The sequence below is a fragment of the Salmo salar genome, chromosome ssa04 (assembly GCF_905237065.1).
Source record: "Salmo salar chromosome ssa04, Ssal_v3.1, whole genome shotgun sequence".
NCBI lineage: Eukaryota > Metazoa > Chordata > Actinopteri > Salmoniformes > Salmonidae > Salmo > Salmo salar.
Genome location: NC_059445.1, coordinates 75,197,556 through 75,216,944, shown reverse-complemented (window position 1 = coordinate 75,216,944; position 19,389 = coordinate 75,197,556). Strand labels below are relative to the sequence as shown.

The 19,389-nt window shown below is 43.3% G+C and overlaps 1 protein-coding gene across 4 annotated transcripts in view; it reads right to left on the bottom strand.

Moving 5' to 3' along the window:
* dpysl3 (dihydropyrimidinase like 3) overlaps positions 1 to 4,548 on the bottom strand; it is a 48,271-nt gene extending 43,723 nt beyond the window's left edge. For 3 of the 4 annotated variants that reach the window (XM_014197984.2, XM_045716214.1, XM_045716215.1), the window contains exon 1: positions 4,332 to 4,548. In XM_014197984.2, the coding sequence (XP_014053459.1) occupies positions 4,332 to 4,379 (48 nt within the window). In that variant the 5' untranslated portion in view covers positions 4,380 to 4,548. 4 annotated transcript variants of the gene reach the window in all.
* Positions 4,549 to 19,389: the final 14,841 nt, after the last annotated feature.

The window sequence follows — 19,389 nt, the reverse complement described above, 5'->3', positions numbered from 1 at the left end:
GTTGTTTTTTTCGAGTAAAGGCAGTTTTTTACTCAGTTCTGTGTCCTGCGCCTGACTCCGTCCTACCCGCTGCACACTGACACTTGACATATGCTGACCTTGACTAAGTAATGTGCTATAAAGCCTACCCCCGCATGTCAATCAATCAGGCTGAAGCCAGTTACAGTAAAACAGAACAAAAAGAGCTTAATGGGTAGTTTATATGGTCGCGTCCCAAATCACACCCGATAACCTATACAGTATACACTCTTAGGAAGAAAACAAAAAGTGCTATCTAGCACCTAAAAGAGTTCTTCGGCTGACCCATAGGATAACCCTTTTAAGAACCCTTTTTGGTTCCAGGTGGATCCCTTTTGAGTTCCATGTAGAACCCTTTCCACAGAGGGTTCTACATGGAACCCAAAAGGGTTTTACCTGGAACCAAAAAGGGTTCTTCCTGGAACCAAAAAGGGTTCTCCTATGGGGACAGGTGGAGGAACCCGTTTGGAGAAAATTAAAAGTATCAATACTTTTAACCAGGGCCCATGTTACTAAATAGGGAATAGTGTGTGATTTGGGACACTGACTCTATGTAGAGCCCTTCCACAGCACTGGCGTGGCACACAGACTGATACTGGGGGGTGGGGAGATTTGTTGTTGCCATGTTACAGATCACAGGATTTGGTTTATAGTTTTAAGCTTATACAAAATGAAACACTTTAAGGGTTAAGAGTTTGAGACATGCTTGCGATAAAATCTCCTCACAAGGTCAGAAAGGCCTACAGTAACAGTGATTTTCTGCAATTTGACATTGGAAATAACAAAATAAGTCCTTGTGTTACAAGATTTGACTGTCGATCGAACTTAAAAAATTAATACAACTAGAGATCTTCCCACCAGAAACTCTCTCTTTCACCATTATAAAAGCCAGAAAAGACTAAAGATGGTCTAAAGAAAGTACTGCATGCTGTATTGTGAAGGTTTGTGAAGGTTCTTTTCCCACACAGAGCAAATTGATAAGAGCACACATTACAGTAACAGAAGCATTTGCAACAGGAAGTTCTTAAGGACATCTGTAGAGAGTTTGACTGGGAACAGGGCCTCTGTGTGTTGTTGCTAACAGAGAAAACATAGCAGCTAAAACACACCGAGCCAAGATGATATTCCAGAGGAGTCTATTAACTGTGAGACCCTTATGTGTGAGGCGGGCGGGCGGGCGGGCAGGCTGAGACCAATGGAAGGGGAAAGTCATCCTGCTGCATGGGAGCCAGGGGCCTCTGCTGTTGCCTAGTGACAAAAATATTTACTATTCACTCAAAAGCACATTACATTTTTTTCTGTGGAAAAGTCAAAACAATAGGCTGTATCAATCTAAATAAGTTGCCTAGCCGCCACATCATAGAGTCCAGTCTCAAGCAGCGTGATCTTGTGATAGGCCAAAGCGGCACCGTTTCCAAGGCAGCCCAACACTCAAATCTGGTTTTGATTGGGCCTGACCGCAAACTCCATCCAGGGTGGTAAAATGGCCTCATGTCAGAGGCTAGAGGCAGGGAGACAAGGGTAACCGAGGTGGTATTTTCTACTTCTCAATAGTATGCTGGTCGCCATGGAGAGTGGATGGCAATAGCTTGGTGGTCACAGCAGGATGTTTTACAGTTAGGAAGGTCTGAAACGTAGTAAATAAAGTGGTGAATTGGGAGCATAAACAGTGTGCGGGCCTTCCTATTCTTTACAGGTATTATTTACTAGCCCAGCACCTAAGTTTTTAAGGAAGTGTGTATGACCACACACTTTGCTTGCAGTTAGGCCCACTTTGAAGACAGTGTAGGGGCGGTGAGGCCCTGTTTTGTGGCGCCATTGGGGGGAAAAGGCTTCTTTCCTGGGTAAAGCCTGTCAGTCATGCCCACATATGCAGGTTCCAGCTGGAGAGGAGGAACGATGACATGCACGGCACTACAGTAGGATACTGTGAGAACATGGAAAAAGCATAACCACACCTAGAAATCTGACATGGCCTTAATGCGCTCCTGCTCCGACAGACAGACATAAGGAAACAGCTGGAATATAGGGGGTAGAAATAAACTAGGAAAATCATTCCCAAATACATTTCTCAGATTGTCAGGCTATAGCCTACACACACAACAATGCTGGGTTAAAAATAACCCAATTTGGGTTATTTGGTAACCCAATATTGAACAGAACACACGCTGGGTTGTTTTGACCCAGTCAGTTGGGTTGTGTGAATAACCCAACAAATTGGGTTGTTGGGATTACCTAAACATGGGTTAATTTAACCATCAGTTGGGAGTTTTTACTCCCATTCTGCGATGACCTAGCAGTAGGGTATTTTTGAATGTAATCCTTAGGTTATTTTCAAGAGGCGTGGCTTATTAGGGGCATGGCTTTCAGCTAGATCTTATTGGCCACCCGTGAGAGTAAATGTAATTCTTGTTCATCACATTAAGTTCACATACTGCAAATTCTAATTTTCCTTCATTCTTCTATAATATTAAGATTATTTATTACATATTATAATAAGGTATACCACCTTATTGTATCCCAACATTGGGTTTTTAGGGAACTCGTACACTTCTGTGAGCCTCACTAAAGCTACTAAAGTGTCAATGTTCAACCTTAACATGTGATAACTATACAACACAATAGATTAACAGGAATGACATTTACTCTCATGGGTGGCTAAAAATATCTATCTTAAATTCACCCCTCCAGTCTTCTGATCTGTCCCACTGGATCATACAGTATCTCAATAACCCAGCATCAATAACCCAGCTGTTTTTAAAGAAAAACAACCCAACTAAGTGACCCAACGAAAAAAAATATTAAAAAATGGCTGCAACCCAGTTGAATCAACCAAACAACCCAGCATTTGTGTACATGCAATTACACTGTAATAAACGGTCTATTAACTTGTTTAAAGGATATTAGATTCTCCATTATGTCAAGTTGCACAGTAGGGTAGAGTGGGCCTACAAGAAGGCTGATATGTAGAATTGATGATGAAGCATAAAATAGTGCTCCTCAGGGCCATTACCCTGAAAGGTCCCTAGACTGAGCAGCAGGTGTATTCCCTGTACAGGCCAAACATGTTCAAAGCCTCCACAAAACATAAAATGTGTACACAAATATTTTCACACACAACTTTCCCTAAAACATTCTAGTGCGTCGCTGATATTCTATGAGAAGACCCTTGCGGGCCAGCCTGCCTCCACCCCCAATCCGTCAGTGATATCAGACGAGACAAAGGGCGTCTCTCCTGGAATATAACACCACGGTGAGCCGCAACAATGAACACGCAGCCATTTCAAACAGACCCTAGAGCTGTGCTGCAGCAGCAGAAGCAACTATCCCCGCCAACACGTTGCTTTTCCCGATTTTAACTCCAACTCCGTGAGGCAAAGCACCGCACCGGCGAATTCTATTACATTACGTTCTAGTAATGCTGAATTCGAAATGCTCTATTTTACGGACGGGCTATAACATCTCATCATACACATGGGCGTGGGAGATTTTTTCTCTCTCCCTGCATCACCAGTCCATCGCTCAGATAGCCTATATCTGGCCAAATACATTTTTCTTTAACAGAATGGGGGTGTCCAACAGGGGTTTATTATGATACATAATTCAACCACAGGATGTTGAATATAGAAAACGAATAGGCCATATATTTCCTCGATTCACACAGCTATAACTGATTTATTGCTTTGTATTCGTTTTTTTCTTATAATAGGAGGCTGACTTTCCATGTGTGGCCCTGTAGACTACAAAAACGAATCCAAAACGCGATAATGTTGTTTATTATTTATAAAAAGGATGTGCATTTCATCTACATCATTTCATCTATCTTTCCCCAAGCATTCAAGATGCCACAATATAAAGATGTCACATTCAAGATGCCAACATATAAAGTTATAACTACATTATAACAGCCCAGTGTGAAGACTATTTTATTTATTTATTATATATATCTTTCAAATGAGCCACATGCAATGCGCACGGTTATCATGCCATCCTCAACAAAGAAGATGCAAGTTACCTTTTAAGAAAACGCCTCGTTCTGTCTCTCCGACTGTCACTATGGTAGCCAATCATGCCACCTTCATTCTGCACTACTGTATTTGTTTCTATGTTCAATTGACTATCATAATGGAAAGGAACATATCCCACACTGATGACAAAGGCCTGTATGCATTAATGAATTGCTATTGGCACATTCTTGAATAGCGGTAACATAAAATAGGAATTAGCCAAGACAAAAGCAATGCACTGATTTTAGACAATCTGACATGCGAGTTTCAGGAGCCACTAAGGCAGATATTAATAATTCTACTTACTGTGATCTTTGGAATATTCTTTTTGCCTTGATAAGAATGCCCAGACATAATTGCGACTGGTCGAAAACTGATTCCACCTATGAACAAAGCTTTGAAATATTCCCCTCTGGGTGTTTCTGCGGCTACTGGCTGGATGGGAAAATTAGGGAATGGTCGCCTCCCTCTGTGCGATGTAAAGTGTTTCGATGTGAGCTGGAGCGTCTACTCTGATCCACCGACGGACTCCTCCCTCAATAGTCTCATTGGTAGGCTACAGCTGCAACGCTCAAATCCTCCCACAGGAGGACGCTCAACAGCAGGTGTCGGCGACTATGACAGTGTACTATACAGAATTGCACTGAAATAGAAACAGTGTAATGACTCTGCAACATTTGTTGTTTCTGACAGTTATACCTCGATAACACCGACAGCGTCATTGCATTTTGGTACACCAGAAGTACATTCATTTCCAATGTTTGCTATGTGGCATTGGGTTACAGAGCATTCTGGGTGGTGTATATTGGATTTATCAAACATATGCATAGACGGCTTGACAGAAATGGTAGCAGAAGGTGAATGTTGAACATTTATTGCACACATATCCAGATGATGCTGTGTAACATTTTGCTAATTCTTATTTACAATGACGGCCAAACCCTAACCAGGACGACACTGGGCCAATTGTGCGCTGCCCTATGGGACTCCCAATCATGGCCAGTTGTGATTCAAACCAGGGTCTGTAGTGATATCTCTAGCACTGAGATGCAGTGCCTTAGACCGCTGCGCCACTCGGGAGCACCATATTAGTTGGCTTCTTTGCAGCAGTCTTGTGTAGACTCACTGGTGTGTTCAACATGCTACGCATGCAGCATGCTACGCATGCCCAGCAGGCACAGGCCCTACACATCAATGCAAGAGGCATAGGCCCTACACATCATAAGAACAAGTGCAGCCGTGGATAGCCAATGGGCAGAGGAGTAGAAGGTAGGCTACCACGTGGTAGACAAGGCCTATATACTGTGGAGTGGACAAGAGGGCGTGGCCCTGACAGTTTTGGCTGCAGCTGCATTGTTTCCGAGGAGCTAGAGATGGATGTTACTGTAGGGATGGAACAGGTCCTGTCCTCTTCATCTGTGTAGGCTAGTCCTTTTTCTAAGATCCGTTAGTGACAAACCCAAAGTTGTTTTCTAGTAGGTTGATATTTTTACTGTAATGCAATACTGAGTGTACAAAGCATTAAGAGCACGTTCCTAATATTGAGTTGAACCCCTAACCCCCTCCCCCACCCCACCCTCAGAAGAGCCTCAATTAATCGAGCAAAGGTCTCGAAAGCGTTCCACAGGGATGCTGGCTGGGTGGTGGACCATTCTTAATACACACGAGAAACTGTTGAGCGTGAAAAACCCAGCAGTGTTGCAGTTCTTGACACAAACCGGTACGCCTGGCACCTATTACCAAACCCCGTTCTTAAATATTTTGTCTTGCCCATTCACCCTCTGAATGGCACACATGCACAATCCATGTCTCAGTTGTCTGAAGGCTTAAAAATCCTTCTTTAATCTGTCTCCTCCTTTCATCTACACCGATTGAAGTGTATTTAATTAACAAGTGACATCAATAAGGGATTATAGCTTCCACCTGGATTCACCTGGTCAGTCTCTGTCATGGAAAGAGCAGGTGTTCTGAATGTTTTGTCCACTCAGTGTATGTCCAGGGACCTAATTTTCCAGCTAGAATCCAGTTGAAAGGCTCAAATAGGCCTACCATTGCTGTTGTTTTACTGGGACTGGTCTAGCCTTCAGACACAATACAAATCATTATTTATACAGAATAGAATACTTCCTGAGTGTATCCACAATCCACCATTCAAGGATAATTTATTGTAGCCTCGATGCATGACTTGGCTATTGTGTTTCTTCAGTATCATGTGATAACTAAGAAGCATGATTAGCATTTCCCTTTTTTTCCATTTTATAATGGCTGCAAAATATTGATATACAGTATTTCCGGGAGAGCTGAAATCTGTATCCATGATGATGGTAATTATTGGGCTAGACTGGTCTGCCTGGTATTATTATGAACAAAGTGGGTGGAGCCTGTCCCTGTCCCCGCTCTGCCATGAGTCTCTATTGTCTGGGTCTCAGCAGAGCAGGCCCCCCTCCCCTCCCATACCACTCCTCTAACCCCCCCCCCCAGCCCCAGCCCTAATGCACCCATAATGATGTTCTCTGATTATTAAACAACATTGTGTGTGTGTGTGTGTGTGTGTGTGTGATTATGGTGTATGTAAGTACCAATTGTATGTAAGTACCAAAAGTATCAATTGTTTATCATGGGTTTAAAAGGGTTTGCGAGAGATGCTGTACATCTGTTTAGTAAATGGCTGTACAATATAAACAAGAAAACATTAGTGGAGGAAGTAATTTAGTGAGGAATGATAAGGGGCTTCCTAACAGCACACACCTCACATGTACAGGAAGCTGGGTATCATGTACAAGAAGCTGGGTGTCATGTACAGGAAGCTGGGTATCATGTACAGGAAGCTGGGTATCATGTACAAGAAGCTGGGTCTCATGTACAGGAAGCTGGGTATCATGTACAGGAAGAAGGGTATCATGTACAAGAAGCTGGGTATCATGTACAGGCAGCTGGGTATCATGTACAGGAAGCTGGGTATCATGTACAGGAAGCTGGGTATCATGTACAGGAAGAAGGGTATCATGTACAAGAAGCTGGGTATCATGTACAGGAAGCTGGGTACATGTACAGGAAGCTGGGTATCATGTACAGGAAGAAGGGTATCATATACAAGAAGCTGGGTATCATGTACAGGAAGCTGGGTATCATGTACAGGCAGCTGGGTATCATGTACAGGAAGCTGGGTATCATGTACAGGAAGCTCGGTATCATGTACAGGAAGAAGGGTATCATGTACAAGAAGCTGGGTATCATGTACAGGAAGCTGGGTATCATGTACAGGAAGCTGGGTATCATGTACAAGAAGCTGCGTGTCATGTACAGGAACTGCTTATCATGCTCCTGTACATGAACCAGCAAGATGGCGCCGACAGACATGGCAGCTCTGCTTCTAGCTCCTAAGCAACTTTGCAGTCTTTTTTTGTGTGTTATTTCTTACACTATTAGCCCAGAACGTACTTTGTGTCATTACATATAGCCGTAAAGAACTTATTTAAACAAAAAATAAATATTTATATATATATCAAATTGTATTGGTCACATACACATATTTAGCAGATGTTATTGCGGTGTAGCGAAATGCTATATATATATATATATATATATATATAGCATTTCGCTACACCCGCAATAACATCTGCTAAATATGTGTATGTGACCAATACAATTTGATTTGATGCACAGGCCAGACACAGGGGGATCTGATAGACAGCTTCCAAAGGGGATTAACCCCCCTACCCCTTATAGCCCCTACCCCCCGGGCCAAGCCCCTACCCCATTACCACCAGACAGTGGTACCATCCACCATGGATGCAGGGGGCGTGTGGAGAGAAAGTCCTTCCCAGCTGGGGCGTACCCAGATGAGCAGAGGACAAAGGGAGAGACCCTCCCCTGTTCTGGCCACCTCCCTGAATCTAAGGCAGGGTAGAGCAGGGCTACTGGTTGTTTCTATGGAGAAGTACATACTGTATCACTGAGGCACAACCTTAGCGGTGTTGGTGTTGCTGCACAAATCAGTGTTTTTAATGGAGTAGAGAGAGGGGATACATTCCCAGTGTGCTGATGTAAAGCTGAGGCGTGTCACAGGAGACTGCTGAAAAACATCAACTTGAATGAAGATGGGAGCACATGGTTTTACATTCTGAAATAGGCTGTCTTCATAAGTATTGTATTGTGAGGCTTCATAACCTGGCCTCGTGGTAGGGATTGATTCAACTAGTGACCTGCAGTGTTGGTCATTATACCCTGATGAAGACAGCTTGTCAGTCCAAACGTTGGTTATTCAATTATTGCATCTGAGCTCCTAGAGTGTGAGGCTCTCCTTTTCTTTTTCAAGGGCATGATTATAACCTTATCATCAAACACTAACTACACACAGTGCTGATAGAAGTGCACATTTGTGTGAAACAGAACTTGCATTAGCTAGATGTTTCAGCCAGAGTTATGTCTGGCATTAGCTTGCATAAGAGGACACAACAGAGGGATGCTCCCAGGCATAATTGGGCTGACATTAGGTGTCAGTCTGATATGTCACCACCACAAGATTGGAGCAACACAGACAGAACACAACAACAGACTCCTTCCATGTTTCGCTGAGTCAGATCAAGGCTGCAGCACTGCAGTTCCACAGCTGTCCACATGGGGACCCTGGCTGCCACAAGATCTATAGTAAAAAAAAATGTAACCTTTATTTAACTAGGCAAGTCAGTTAAGAACTATTTCTTATTTTCAATTCTTATTTTCAATGACGGCCTAGGAACCTTGTCAGCTCGGGGATTCCATCTTGCAACCTTTCGGTTACTAGTCTAACGCTCTAACCACTAGGCTACCTGCCGCCTCAGCTACATCAGCCAATGATGTCACACCACAGGTTCCTCACTGTGATGCCTGGATGGAAATGTCCCCTTTATTTATTACGCATCAAGAGACAATCTGCCCTCACAGCACAAACTGACAGAGAGCGAGGACTCTTCACTGCGGTGAATCTTTGTAGCGTGGAGTGTAGTGACCTCTTTTTTGCTTGGTCTGTATCTTTACTTGTGTACCTTCCAGACTGTGCTTAGTTTGGTTGTGTATCTGGGAATGACCGGGACAGCTATGACTAAACAATAATCATCCTCACTCAACCTAATGGACTTTGTCATCTCTGAGATGGAGGGATTACAGTATAGCAGGGTAGGACACAGTGTCTCTGTCCCAAACATTAATCATCCTCTCTCAACCTAATGGACTTTCTCATCTCTGAGACAGAGGGATTACAGTATAGCAGGGTAGGACACAGTGTCTCTGTCCCAAACAGTAATCATCCTCACTCAACCTAATGGACTTTCTCATCTCTGAGACGGAGGGATTACAGTATAGCAGGGTAGGACACAGTGTCTCTGTCCCAAACAGTAATCATCCTCACTCAACCTAATGGACTTTGTCATCTCTGAGATGGAGGGAAAACAGTATAGCAGGGCAGGAGACAGTGTCTCTGTCCCAAATGGTACCTTATTCCCTTTATAGTGCACTACTTTTTGAGCCCTAAAGGCTCTGGTCAAAATTAGTGCACTACAAAGGGGATGGCCCCTGGTCAAAAGTAGTGTACTACAGTGGGAATAGGGGGCCATTTGGAATACACACAGTGAATCATCACTTTGTTGCCCACAAGCTTGGCTGAGGTCAGTTCCAAATTGAGACATTCAGAAGCTATATATGACAGAACCCACAAACCTCAATTCAACCACGGTTTAAAGGACAAGTCAAATCAAATCAAATTGTATTTGTCACATGCACCGAATACAACAGGTTTAGACCTTACAGTGAAATGCGTACTTACAAACCCTTAACCAACAATGCTTTAAGAAGTTTTAAGAAAAAAAAGTGTTAAGTAAAAAATAAATAATAAAAGTAACAAATAATTAAACAGCAGCAGTAAAATAACAATAGCGAGGCTATATACAGGGGGCACCGGTACAGAGTCAATGTGCGGGGGCACCGGTTAGTTGAGGTAATATGTACATATAGGTAGAGTTAAAGTGACTATGCATAGATAATAAACAGAGAGTGGCAGCAGCGTAAAAGAGGGGTCTGGGTAGCCTTTTGATTAGCTGTTCAGGAGTCTTATGGCTTGGGGGGTAGAAGCTGTTAAGAAGCCTTTTGGTCCTGGACTTGGCGCTCCAGTACCGTTTGCCCTGCGGTAGCAGAGAGAACAGTCCATGGCTAGGGTGGCTGGAGTCTGAAAATGTTTAGGGTCATAAACTGTATTATTCAGAGACAGGATGGATTCAATCATAACTCACATCACCAGATGGAATGTCTCTCAGGTGATCCAGAGCCACAGTCCAACCTAATCAAACGCAATCAAATGTATACTGCAGCCTGCATCAAAATGCAGCATTCATAGCCTTTCTTTGTCATTCTGATCCCAAACCAGTTTCATTGGTCGAAAAGGGGATTTTATTCTTGAAAGTTTTTGTATATATTTGTTGTTTTATAAAGTACAGGTGGATAATGTATAAGTTCCACTTTTTTGATAACTTTCCACAAGCCTGTTGAGAGGCAACACACACACAATTGTAACAGTACAACATTACCATCATGCAACTTATGGATGAGAAATTAAAGATTGTTTACATGATGTGATGTACAGTTTAAGCTTTCTTCATTTAACTGCATGACAACAAATCATTGGAGAAAGATTATTAGATAGGCAATTGATAGTCAAGCCCTAACAAGATGTAGGAACATTTGATTGAATATTGCCTATTGTGGATTGCCTATTGGATTGCCTATTGTGCTGTATTGAGGTGTTTAGGGTGTCAGGCTGCAGCTCCACCTGATCAACTTGGACTCTTGCTTACATAATTCATGGATGCACTTACCATGTAGTTGGCATAAACCCAAGCCTCTCAGGAAGGCAAGTTTCTCAAGGACCCCTTTAATATGTACAGAATAACATTTGTCAAATTGTAGTTGCCATGACACTTTCATCTGTATGCCCCTCTGAATGTAGGTTGTGAGAGTCCTTTCTGAGCGTCAGCTGTGCATGTTTTGTGGTAATATTCTATTCAGATCACCATTATTAAAACTGTCAGGTACTGTGAGGTGCAGTTGATTACTGCAGACATCGATAGCATGCACGCAAGAGGAGAATTTACCTTCTCATCACCTAGATTTTGTAGGACTTCCTTGCCTCTGGTAGTTTTTATCTCTATGCCAGAATATTTCTTGTCGTACCAAGTGACACTTTCTTTACATGGAGAGCTCTGACTTATAGGGCTCCTTGCCTCCAGCGCGGTCTCCCGTTTAGCAGTCCTAGGGGTTCGGTTCCCTCTCTGACCGACACTCAGAGCATCAAAATCAATTGTTTTGCTCTCGTATGCTCCCTCGACGTTGCAGAACATACCTCCGTATTTTTGCCGGGGTACCTGGTCGGCCGTTCCGGGAATGGCGAGATACACCGGTAAGTCATCATTCTCCTCCTTTTCCCAATTCCGTTTACGCTCGGCCATAGTGATAGTAATGAGAGGAAAGAGTGCGAAAGTAGTCCTGCAACTGTTCTAGTGTGTAGCTGTGCCGTGCAAGGCAGAGGTAAGTAAGCTAGAGTTTCCAGACCAGAGGTGGCAGTGCTGCCCTGGGTCCGATGACAACAAAGTGATACCTACGCAGTACAAGCCCTTTTTACGCAATCCAGCTGTTCAGTCACACGTTTTAGAGTTTCATCATTACACAGCATAAAATGTAATTGTAAAACATGGCTTAACACAAATCCACCGACCATCTTGAATGTTTCAATGATTAAAAAACTGCACCTGAAATTATGGTGTTAGAGACTGTCATATCATCTGAATAGGCCTAAAACCTATTATTGTTTTGTAAGGGAGTAGCCTAAGATAAACAAATGTATTCATGTAAACTTATTCAGGGTCGGTCACGCCCATCTTCGGCGCTGTCCTTTCAGTGACACATGTTATGAAAGTACCTGTGGTTGTCCTAGTTGCCAGAGGCGAAAAAACGTTTTTTATTTATTATATTTTTTTCGGGGGGGGGGGGTTGCCTGTTTTGCATGTTATTTTGGCATTAATACATGTCACATAACAGTTTGCAAACAATGTAAAAAATATATATATATCATTGAGTTAATAACGCTGCATACAAACATGGTCTCTTTTTTGTTTTCTTGAGAAGGCAGCTCTAAAATGCAGGTGTTTCAGCCTAGCTCAGTGCTTTCTGTGGTGGTGGGGCAAGCCAGCAGAAAATACAGAGCGTTGCGTCGTGATTGGCTAGGTGTTCTGTCACTCATGGGGACAGAACAGAGCTGGAAAATTCAAGCCCCTTGGGTGCTGCCATAGAATTACATTAGAAGTGCCCATCCAAGAAGGCTCGTCATTGGCCACAGATAAAATTACGTAAAATCACGTTAAATATACAGTAGCTTTGATTGGACTGATCATGTCAACATTATACTTTCAAAATCTTAGCTAGCAGTCATCATCATGAATAAAGTCGACAATCTACTGGCAAATCCTTTTTAATCGTTGTCATATGAAGAGAAATAATGAAGAGAAATTATAGATAAATTGTATCGGTGCTCATCGGTCATTGGACATAAACATTACACAACAAGTTGGAAATGGCAAATTCAACAATGAGTGGTTTGGAAGGAATCAGCGGCTAACTGCAAGCATTGTAAAGCAATCATTAGCCTGATATTCAATGGAGTGGCTGGGTGGTCCCAAGTTTTAGATTAAGGGTCTCTTTTCATAGTTTAAAATGAAAACATTCAACATTGTCCATGCTGTCAATGAAGCAAGATTTTTCACGCTCAAAACAACTGTTAACTTGGAACTGCAAAATCTGACTTTAGTGAGTTCAAGACAACTGGGATCTCGGGAAAATGATCTACGACTGGGATAATACGTTTTGAACTTTCATCCAACTCGGAATTGTAAATCGGGAACTCTGGCCTCTTTCTAAAGCTACGACCTGAAGATCACTGACGTCATCATGATTCAACCTTTTTTCAGAGTTCTTTTTTCAGAGTTCCCAGTTGTTTTGAAAGCACCATAAATCCAGAGAATGCCAGACTTTGATGACAAAGTTTGATGACAAAATTTTCCCACGAAGGCTCGCCTCGCCACCTTCCTGTTCAAGTGAGCACAGCAGAACAAGATGAGTCCGAAAATGTATTGTATGCTGCTGCATAAATGATGTAATATGCCAGGGAGATATGTATACTGTAGCTAAGAAAGTAATACTAAGTGTATGTTGTGTAGTAAGCTGTTAGTAGCCCATGTGCCTCGCCCTAATAATTTGGTCTATTTTCACCTCTTCATTTCGCCTACTGTTCTAACTTGGTGGTGCACATGTAGCCTATAACCTGTTTTAGAGAAATGTAATCATCAAATATTGTAAAAGCATTCATTGTCTGCTTATATTCCCCCTTTATTTATTCTATGGTTCTGACTTGGTGTACATGGAGAACACTGTAAGAACGGCCCATGTTCTGAATTAAGTAGCTGTACATTTCAAAAGTGTTGAACAAATAGTTATATTGACTACGTCTGTCTTAGCTTGCTCATTAATGGTCTTAATTGAAATTACGGATTGCCTCTTATCCACTTGCCGTCCCCTTATGCCATAGTTAGCACATCTCAATTGTCAGTAGAAACCACATTTGTTTAAGCAAGTCAGCCATATCAGCTATGTTTTTATAAAAGGCCAGACAAGGCTTCGCTGATAGCCAAGTGTAGCAGTGGTAAGATGTTGGGAATGCTGTTGGGATTCTGCTGTTGGGACAGCTTTATGTAGGCCCTAACAGTTTGTGGTCACTGTTTGTCACTGTTATAGTGCAATTAATGTATTGTTTAGTGTAGTGGCTTTGCTGGCATACATCCCACCATTTCCCCCCCCCCCCCCACCAAGATTTACATGCTAAAATCGCCACTGCTCGTCTCTCATATCTACTGGACAGTGGTAATGGCAGTTCAAACTTCAAACACACAATTTCCCTCGCATCACCTAAAAAAGCTATATCTTTAAGCACGTGTCTGAGCCTGCAGACGACAGCATCACTGTTCTCTAACACTGGCCTGATTAGCAGAAATTAGACAGACGGGTCCAGTCAGCAGGAAGAAAGATGCTAGCACGTCTAAAAGTGCTAGAGACAAGCACAGTCACCAACTGAAGGATGAAACCTCATTCGACTGGCTAAGGAGATGGAAAAACACAACCATGCAAATGTTTTAAAGGCCCAATGCAGCCATTTTTATATCAATATTACATTTATTTCTGGGTAACAATGAAATACCTTACTGTAATAGATTTCCATTATAATGGGAAAACACAGCTTTTTAGTAACGTCTAAGGGATTGCTGACCGTTTTTATTTAAACATTTTTATTATCTTTTACCAGATCTAATGTGTTATATTCTCCTACATTAATTTCACATTTCCACAAACTTCAAAGCGTTTCCTTTCAAATGGTATCAAGAATATGCATATCCTTGCTTCAGGTCCTGAGCTACAGGCAGTTAGATTTGGATAAGTCATTTTAGGCAAAAGTTGAAAAAAAGGTCCGATCCTTAAGAGGGTAAAACATTACTTCTCAAGCAAGAATTCCAATAGGGTCAGCCTCTAGCAGATACCTTCTCACGCCACAGACGCTGTGAGACATATGAGATGAGACGGGATGTCAGGATGTGGAAAGGTGCCAGAGAGGATGGTGCATTACTGCCACCAACAGCACGTGTGGTAAAATTACATTTAGAATTCGAAGCTACTAGCTAGCGGCACAGACGAAATAGGTTAGTTATCAGTATCTTTTCTAGCAAGCTAGCTAGGACTACTAGCTAGCTGGTAGCCAGGCACGTGCACAAATAGTGTTCTACCTGTGCAGAGTACATGCCCCTTTCCCCTTCCAGTCGGTGGAGGTATAATTTCCCCCAAAATGTATATTTTTTTATGTACATTTTTGGACATTGCTCTGAACCCACTACTGGCAAATTGTCATTAAATTCTCATCTATACTTCAGAACCAAAAAAGTTGCGTGTCTTGATCATTGGCATGCAAATGGAGGGCACACATATCACGATTTGTGACCCGAAATAACAATTTTCCTCCAGTTTTGCCTGGCAAAAAAATAGTAGGCCTACATTTATAGTATCCATATAAAATACAGTTTAGCAATCTAGGTAACACTTTCTTTTAAGAGGGTCCTATTACAGTGTAATTACAGTGTAACAAGTATCGTATTTAACTGTAATGACTCATAGCTACATTATAATAACAACATGTACCTGGTAGTAGTTGCGGTCTGTAATTACAGAAGTGTAACAACAAATACTTGTTGCCATGCTTGTTACAGTTTTCCACTAAATTCACCGACTTAGTGTTTCGCTTCTTCTCAGCTGCAACCGATACATTAACAACTGTGACAAAGGTTTTGATCCCTTGTGGATGTGCTGGGTGTCTGAGAGATTATAGTCTATGCTCAATAGGTTGTAATTACTTAACCATGAATGTGCACTAAAATAAAGTGTATCTTGAGGGGTACTTACTTGTAACTAATGTGTGCTCATACAGTACATTACCCATCCTGACAACCTGTCCCTCATTTTAAACCATGTGGGAGAATAAACACACTAGTACACCACAGAGTACATGTAATATCTGCATAAGTACAATGTACTGTAGGTGTTAGACAGGATTTGGCTAGTTATAGTGAAGTTTATCTTGAGGGGCACTTACTTGTAATTATAGTGTACCGATAGCCAGTGGTGGAAAAAGTACCCAAAAGTACCCATATTTGAGTAAAAGTAAAGATACGTTAATAGAAAATGACTAAAGTAAAAGTGTAAGTCACCCAGTAAAATACTCCTTGAGTAAAAGTCTGAAAGTACTTGGTTTTATTAAGTATCAAAAGTATAAATCATTTCACATTCCTTATACTAAGTAAACTAGATGGCACAAATAAAAAATATGAAAAATATTATGGATAACCTGGGGCACACTCAGAAATAATTTACAAACGAAGCATTTGTGTTTAGTGAGTCCGCCAGACAAGAGGCAGTTGGGATGACCAGGGATGTTCTCTTGATAAGTGTGTGAATTGGACCATTTTCCTGTCCTGCTAAGCATTCGAAATGTAATGAGTACTTAGGGAAACAATACATGTACTATGCTTTGAAATAGTGGCTTATTCCTCATCTGGGATGACACTTGTATTAGACCTGTTTTTGTAAACTCAACCAAGTTAACCCAGATGGTACGCTTTATTTTGGGGACAAGTGCTAGCAACAACATTGGTAGGAGATATATTTTGAACAGTGCATATTCATGGTTAAATAATTCGGGCCTATTCAGCATAGGCTATAATCTCTCAGACACCCAGCGCATCCACAACCCAACCTTTGTCACAGTTAATGAATGAGATGCAGCTGAGAAGTAACAAAAAAATAAGTTGGTGAATTTTGTGGAAACCTGCCCATTTGTAACAAGCATAGTAACAAGCATTCGTTGTTACACTTCTGTAATTACAGACTGCAATTGCTAGTAGTTAAATGTTATTACACTGTAACTATGAGTTGTTACAGTTAATTACGATACTTGTTACAGTGTAATTACACATGTAAGTATTACCGCAATCAATCAAACCACTGACTTATCTTTGCCAGAACAATAGCCTACCTGGTCATTTGATGAATCATTTTCATATTTCAGATAGGACTAGTTTGGATGGCTAATGGCTATACAGTATGTCTAAAGATAAGCAGCTGTAACATCGCACCGCCTTCAATATTATGGGATGAAGATGTAACATATTCTGGCAAATTTATTACAATATTTATGAGGAAGAACAGGGCTACTCGGCTGGCAACTAGCACTCTGCAGGCAGGCTGCCCTCCAGAGTGATGACATGGTGCAGACAGAACATGCTTTCCAGGCAGGCTGCCCTCCAAAGTGATGACATGGTGCAGACAGAACATGCTTTCCAGGCAGGCTGCCCTCCAGAGTGATGACATGGTGCAGACAGAACATGCTTTCCAGGCAGCCATCCATCCAGAGTGATGACATGGTGCAGACAGAACATGCTTTCCAGGTAGGTTGCCCTCCAGAGTGATGACATGGTGCAGACAGAACATGCTTTCCAGGCAGGCTGCCCTCCAGAGTGATGACATGGTGCAGACAGAACATGCTTTCCAGGTAGGTTGCCCTCCAGAGTGATGACATGGTGCAGACAGAACATGCTTTCCAACCGATCTGGCAACCTCTGCTACAAGTAGGCCGTATGATTCTGCTTTGGGCTCCAGAGAAGTGAGATTATATATCCCTAGTTGATATTGGCTACTAACATGACTTCAGCTCCAAATGCAGGTGTAAAACGCAGTTTATTTATGTAGCCTATCTTGCGTTTTCCAAATATATCATAGTTTTGCGCAGTGATTGTGCGTGCACACGTCCATCTGCGTGCGCGGGGGCCGCAAGTTTTGTACCACTCCTTTTTGGGGGTTACAGATCAAACATTTTGAAAACCACTGGGGTACATGATAGTGGTAACAAATGGCATTGCTTTGGTGTCACGTATACTCCCTCTCCGGCCTCTAGGTCATCAGGCTGCTGATTATCCCGCACACCTATCGCCATCGTCTCATGACACTCACCTGGACTCCATCACCTCCTTGATTATCTTACCTATATCTGTCACTCCCCTTGGTTCTTTCCTCAGGTGTAATTGAATCTATTTCCTGTTGGTGCGTTGTTTGTGTTTCGTGTTTATTGTTTGGTGTATTCGTTAAAACACTCACTCCCTGAACTTGCTTCCCGACTCTCAGCACACTCGTTACAGAATAACACCTCTCCTAAGGGAAGCATCAAGGAGTGTTTTTTTTGTGTCTCAGTGTAAATGATGTCGGGTCTGGAAACCGCTACAGGCCCTCATGCCTCAGCCAGATCGCCAGGCTCCCCTGCCTCCGCCGGCTCGTCAGGCTCTCATGCCTCAGCCGGATCGCCAGGCTCCCCTGCCTCAGCTGGCTCATCGGTCTTTCATGCCTCAGCCGGTCTGTCAGGTTCCGACGCCCCAGCCGGCTCGACGCCCCAGCCGGCTCGACAGGTTCCCGTGCCCCAGCCGGCTCGACAGGTTCCCGGGCCCCAGCCGGCTCGACAGGTTCCGACGCCCAGCCGGCTCGACAGGTCCACGCCCAGCCGGCTCGACAGGTTCGGCGCCCAGCCGGCTCGACAGTTCCCGACTCAGTCGACGACAGGTTCCGCGCCCCAGCCGACTCGCAGGTTCCCGCGCCCCAGCCGGCTCGACAGGTTCCCGCGCCCCAGCCGGCTCGACAGGTTCCCGCGCCCCAGCCGGCTCGACAGGTTCCGACGCCCCAGCCGGCTCGACAGGTTCCGACGCCCCAGCCGGCTCGACAGGTTCCCGTGCCCCAGCCGGCTCGACAGGTTCCCGTGCCCCAGCCGGCTCGACAGGTTCCCGTGCCCCAGCGGGCTCGACAGGTTCTGTCGCCCCAGCCGGCTCGACAGGTTCCGACGCCCCAGCCGGCTCGACAGGTTCCGACGCCCCAGCCGGCTCGACAGGTTCCGGCGCCCCAGCCGGCTCAACAGGTTCCCGAGCCTCAGTCGACGTGACAGGTTCTCGCGCTTTAGCAGGGGTGACCGGTCCGCTCTTGATCCCTGAGTTCGTCCCCTTTGTCGGCGTCTTGCGGCTGGAGCCGCGCGTCGGGGAGGGCCTCTCGGTCATCAGGCTGCTGATTATCCCACACACCTGTCACCATCGTCAAGCGCACCAGCGCCTCATGACACTCACCTGGACTCCATCACCTCCTTGATTATCTTACCTATATCTGTCACTCCCCTTGGTTCTTCCCTCTGGTGTTATTGACTCTGTTTCCTGTCAGTGTGTTGTTTGTGTTTCGTGTTTTGTTTATTCATTAAAACACTCACTCCCTGTACTTGCTTCCCAACTCTCAGCGCACTCGTTACATTTGGGTTGGATATAGTAACGGTAGGCTATAGTATTTCTTACAACCTTCTGTTTTGACTGGAATTGTGTTGGTCATTGTTAGTAATACACCCAAAGTTTACATACACCTTAGCCAAATACATTTAAACTCAGTTTTTCACAATTCCTGACATTTAATCAGAGTAGAAATTCCCGGTCTTAGGTCAGTTAGGATCACCACTTTATTTTAAGAATGTGAAATGTCAGAATAATAGTAGAGAGAATGATTTATTTCAGCTTTTATATCTTTCATCACATTCCCAGTGGGCCAGAAGTTTACATACACTCAATTAGTATTTGGTAGCATTGCCTTTAAATTGTTTAACTTGGGTCAAACATTTCGGGTAGCCTTCCACAAGCTTCCCACAATAAGTTGGGTGAATTTTGGC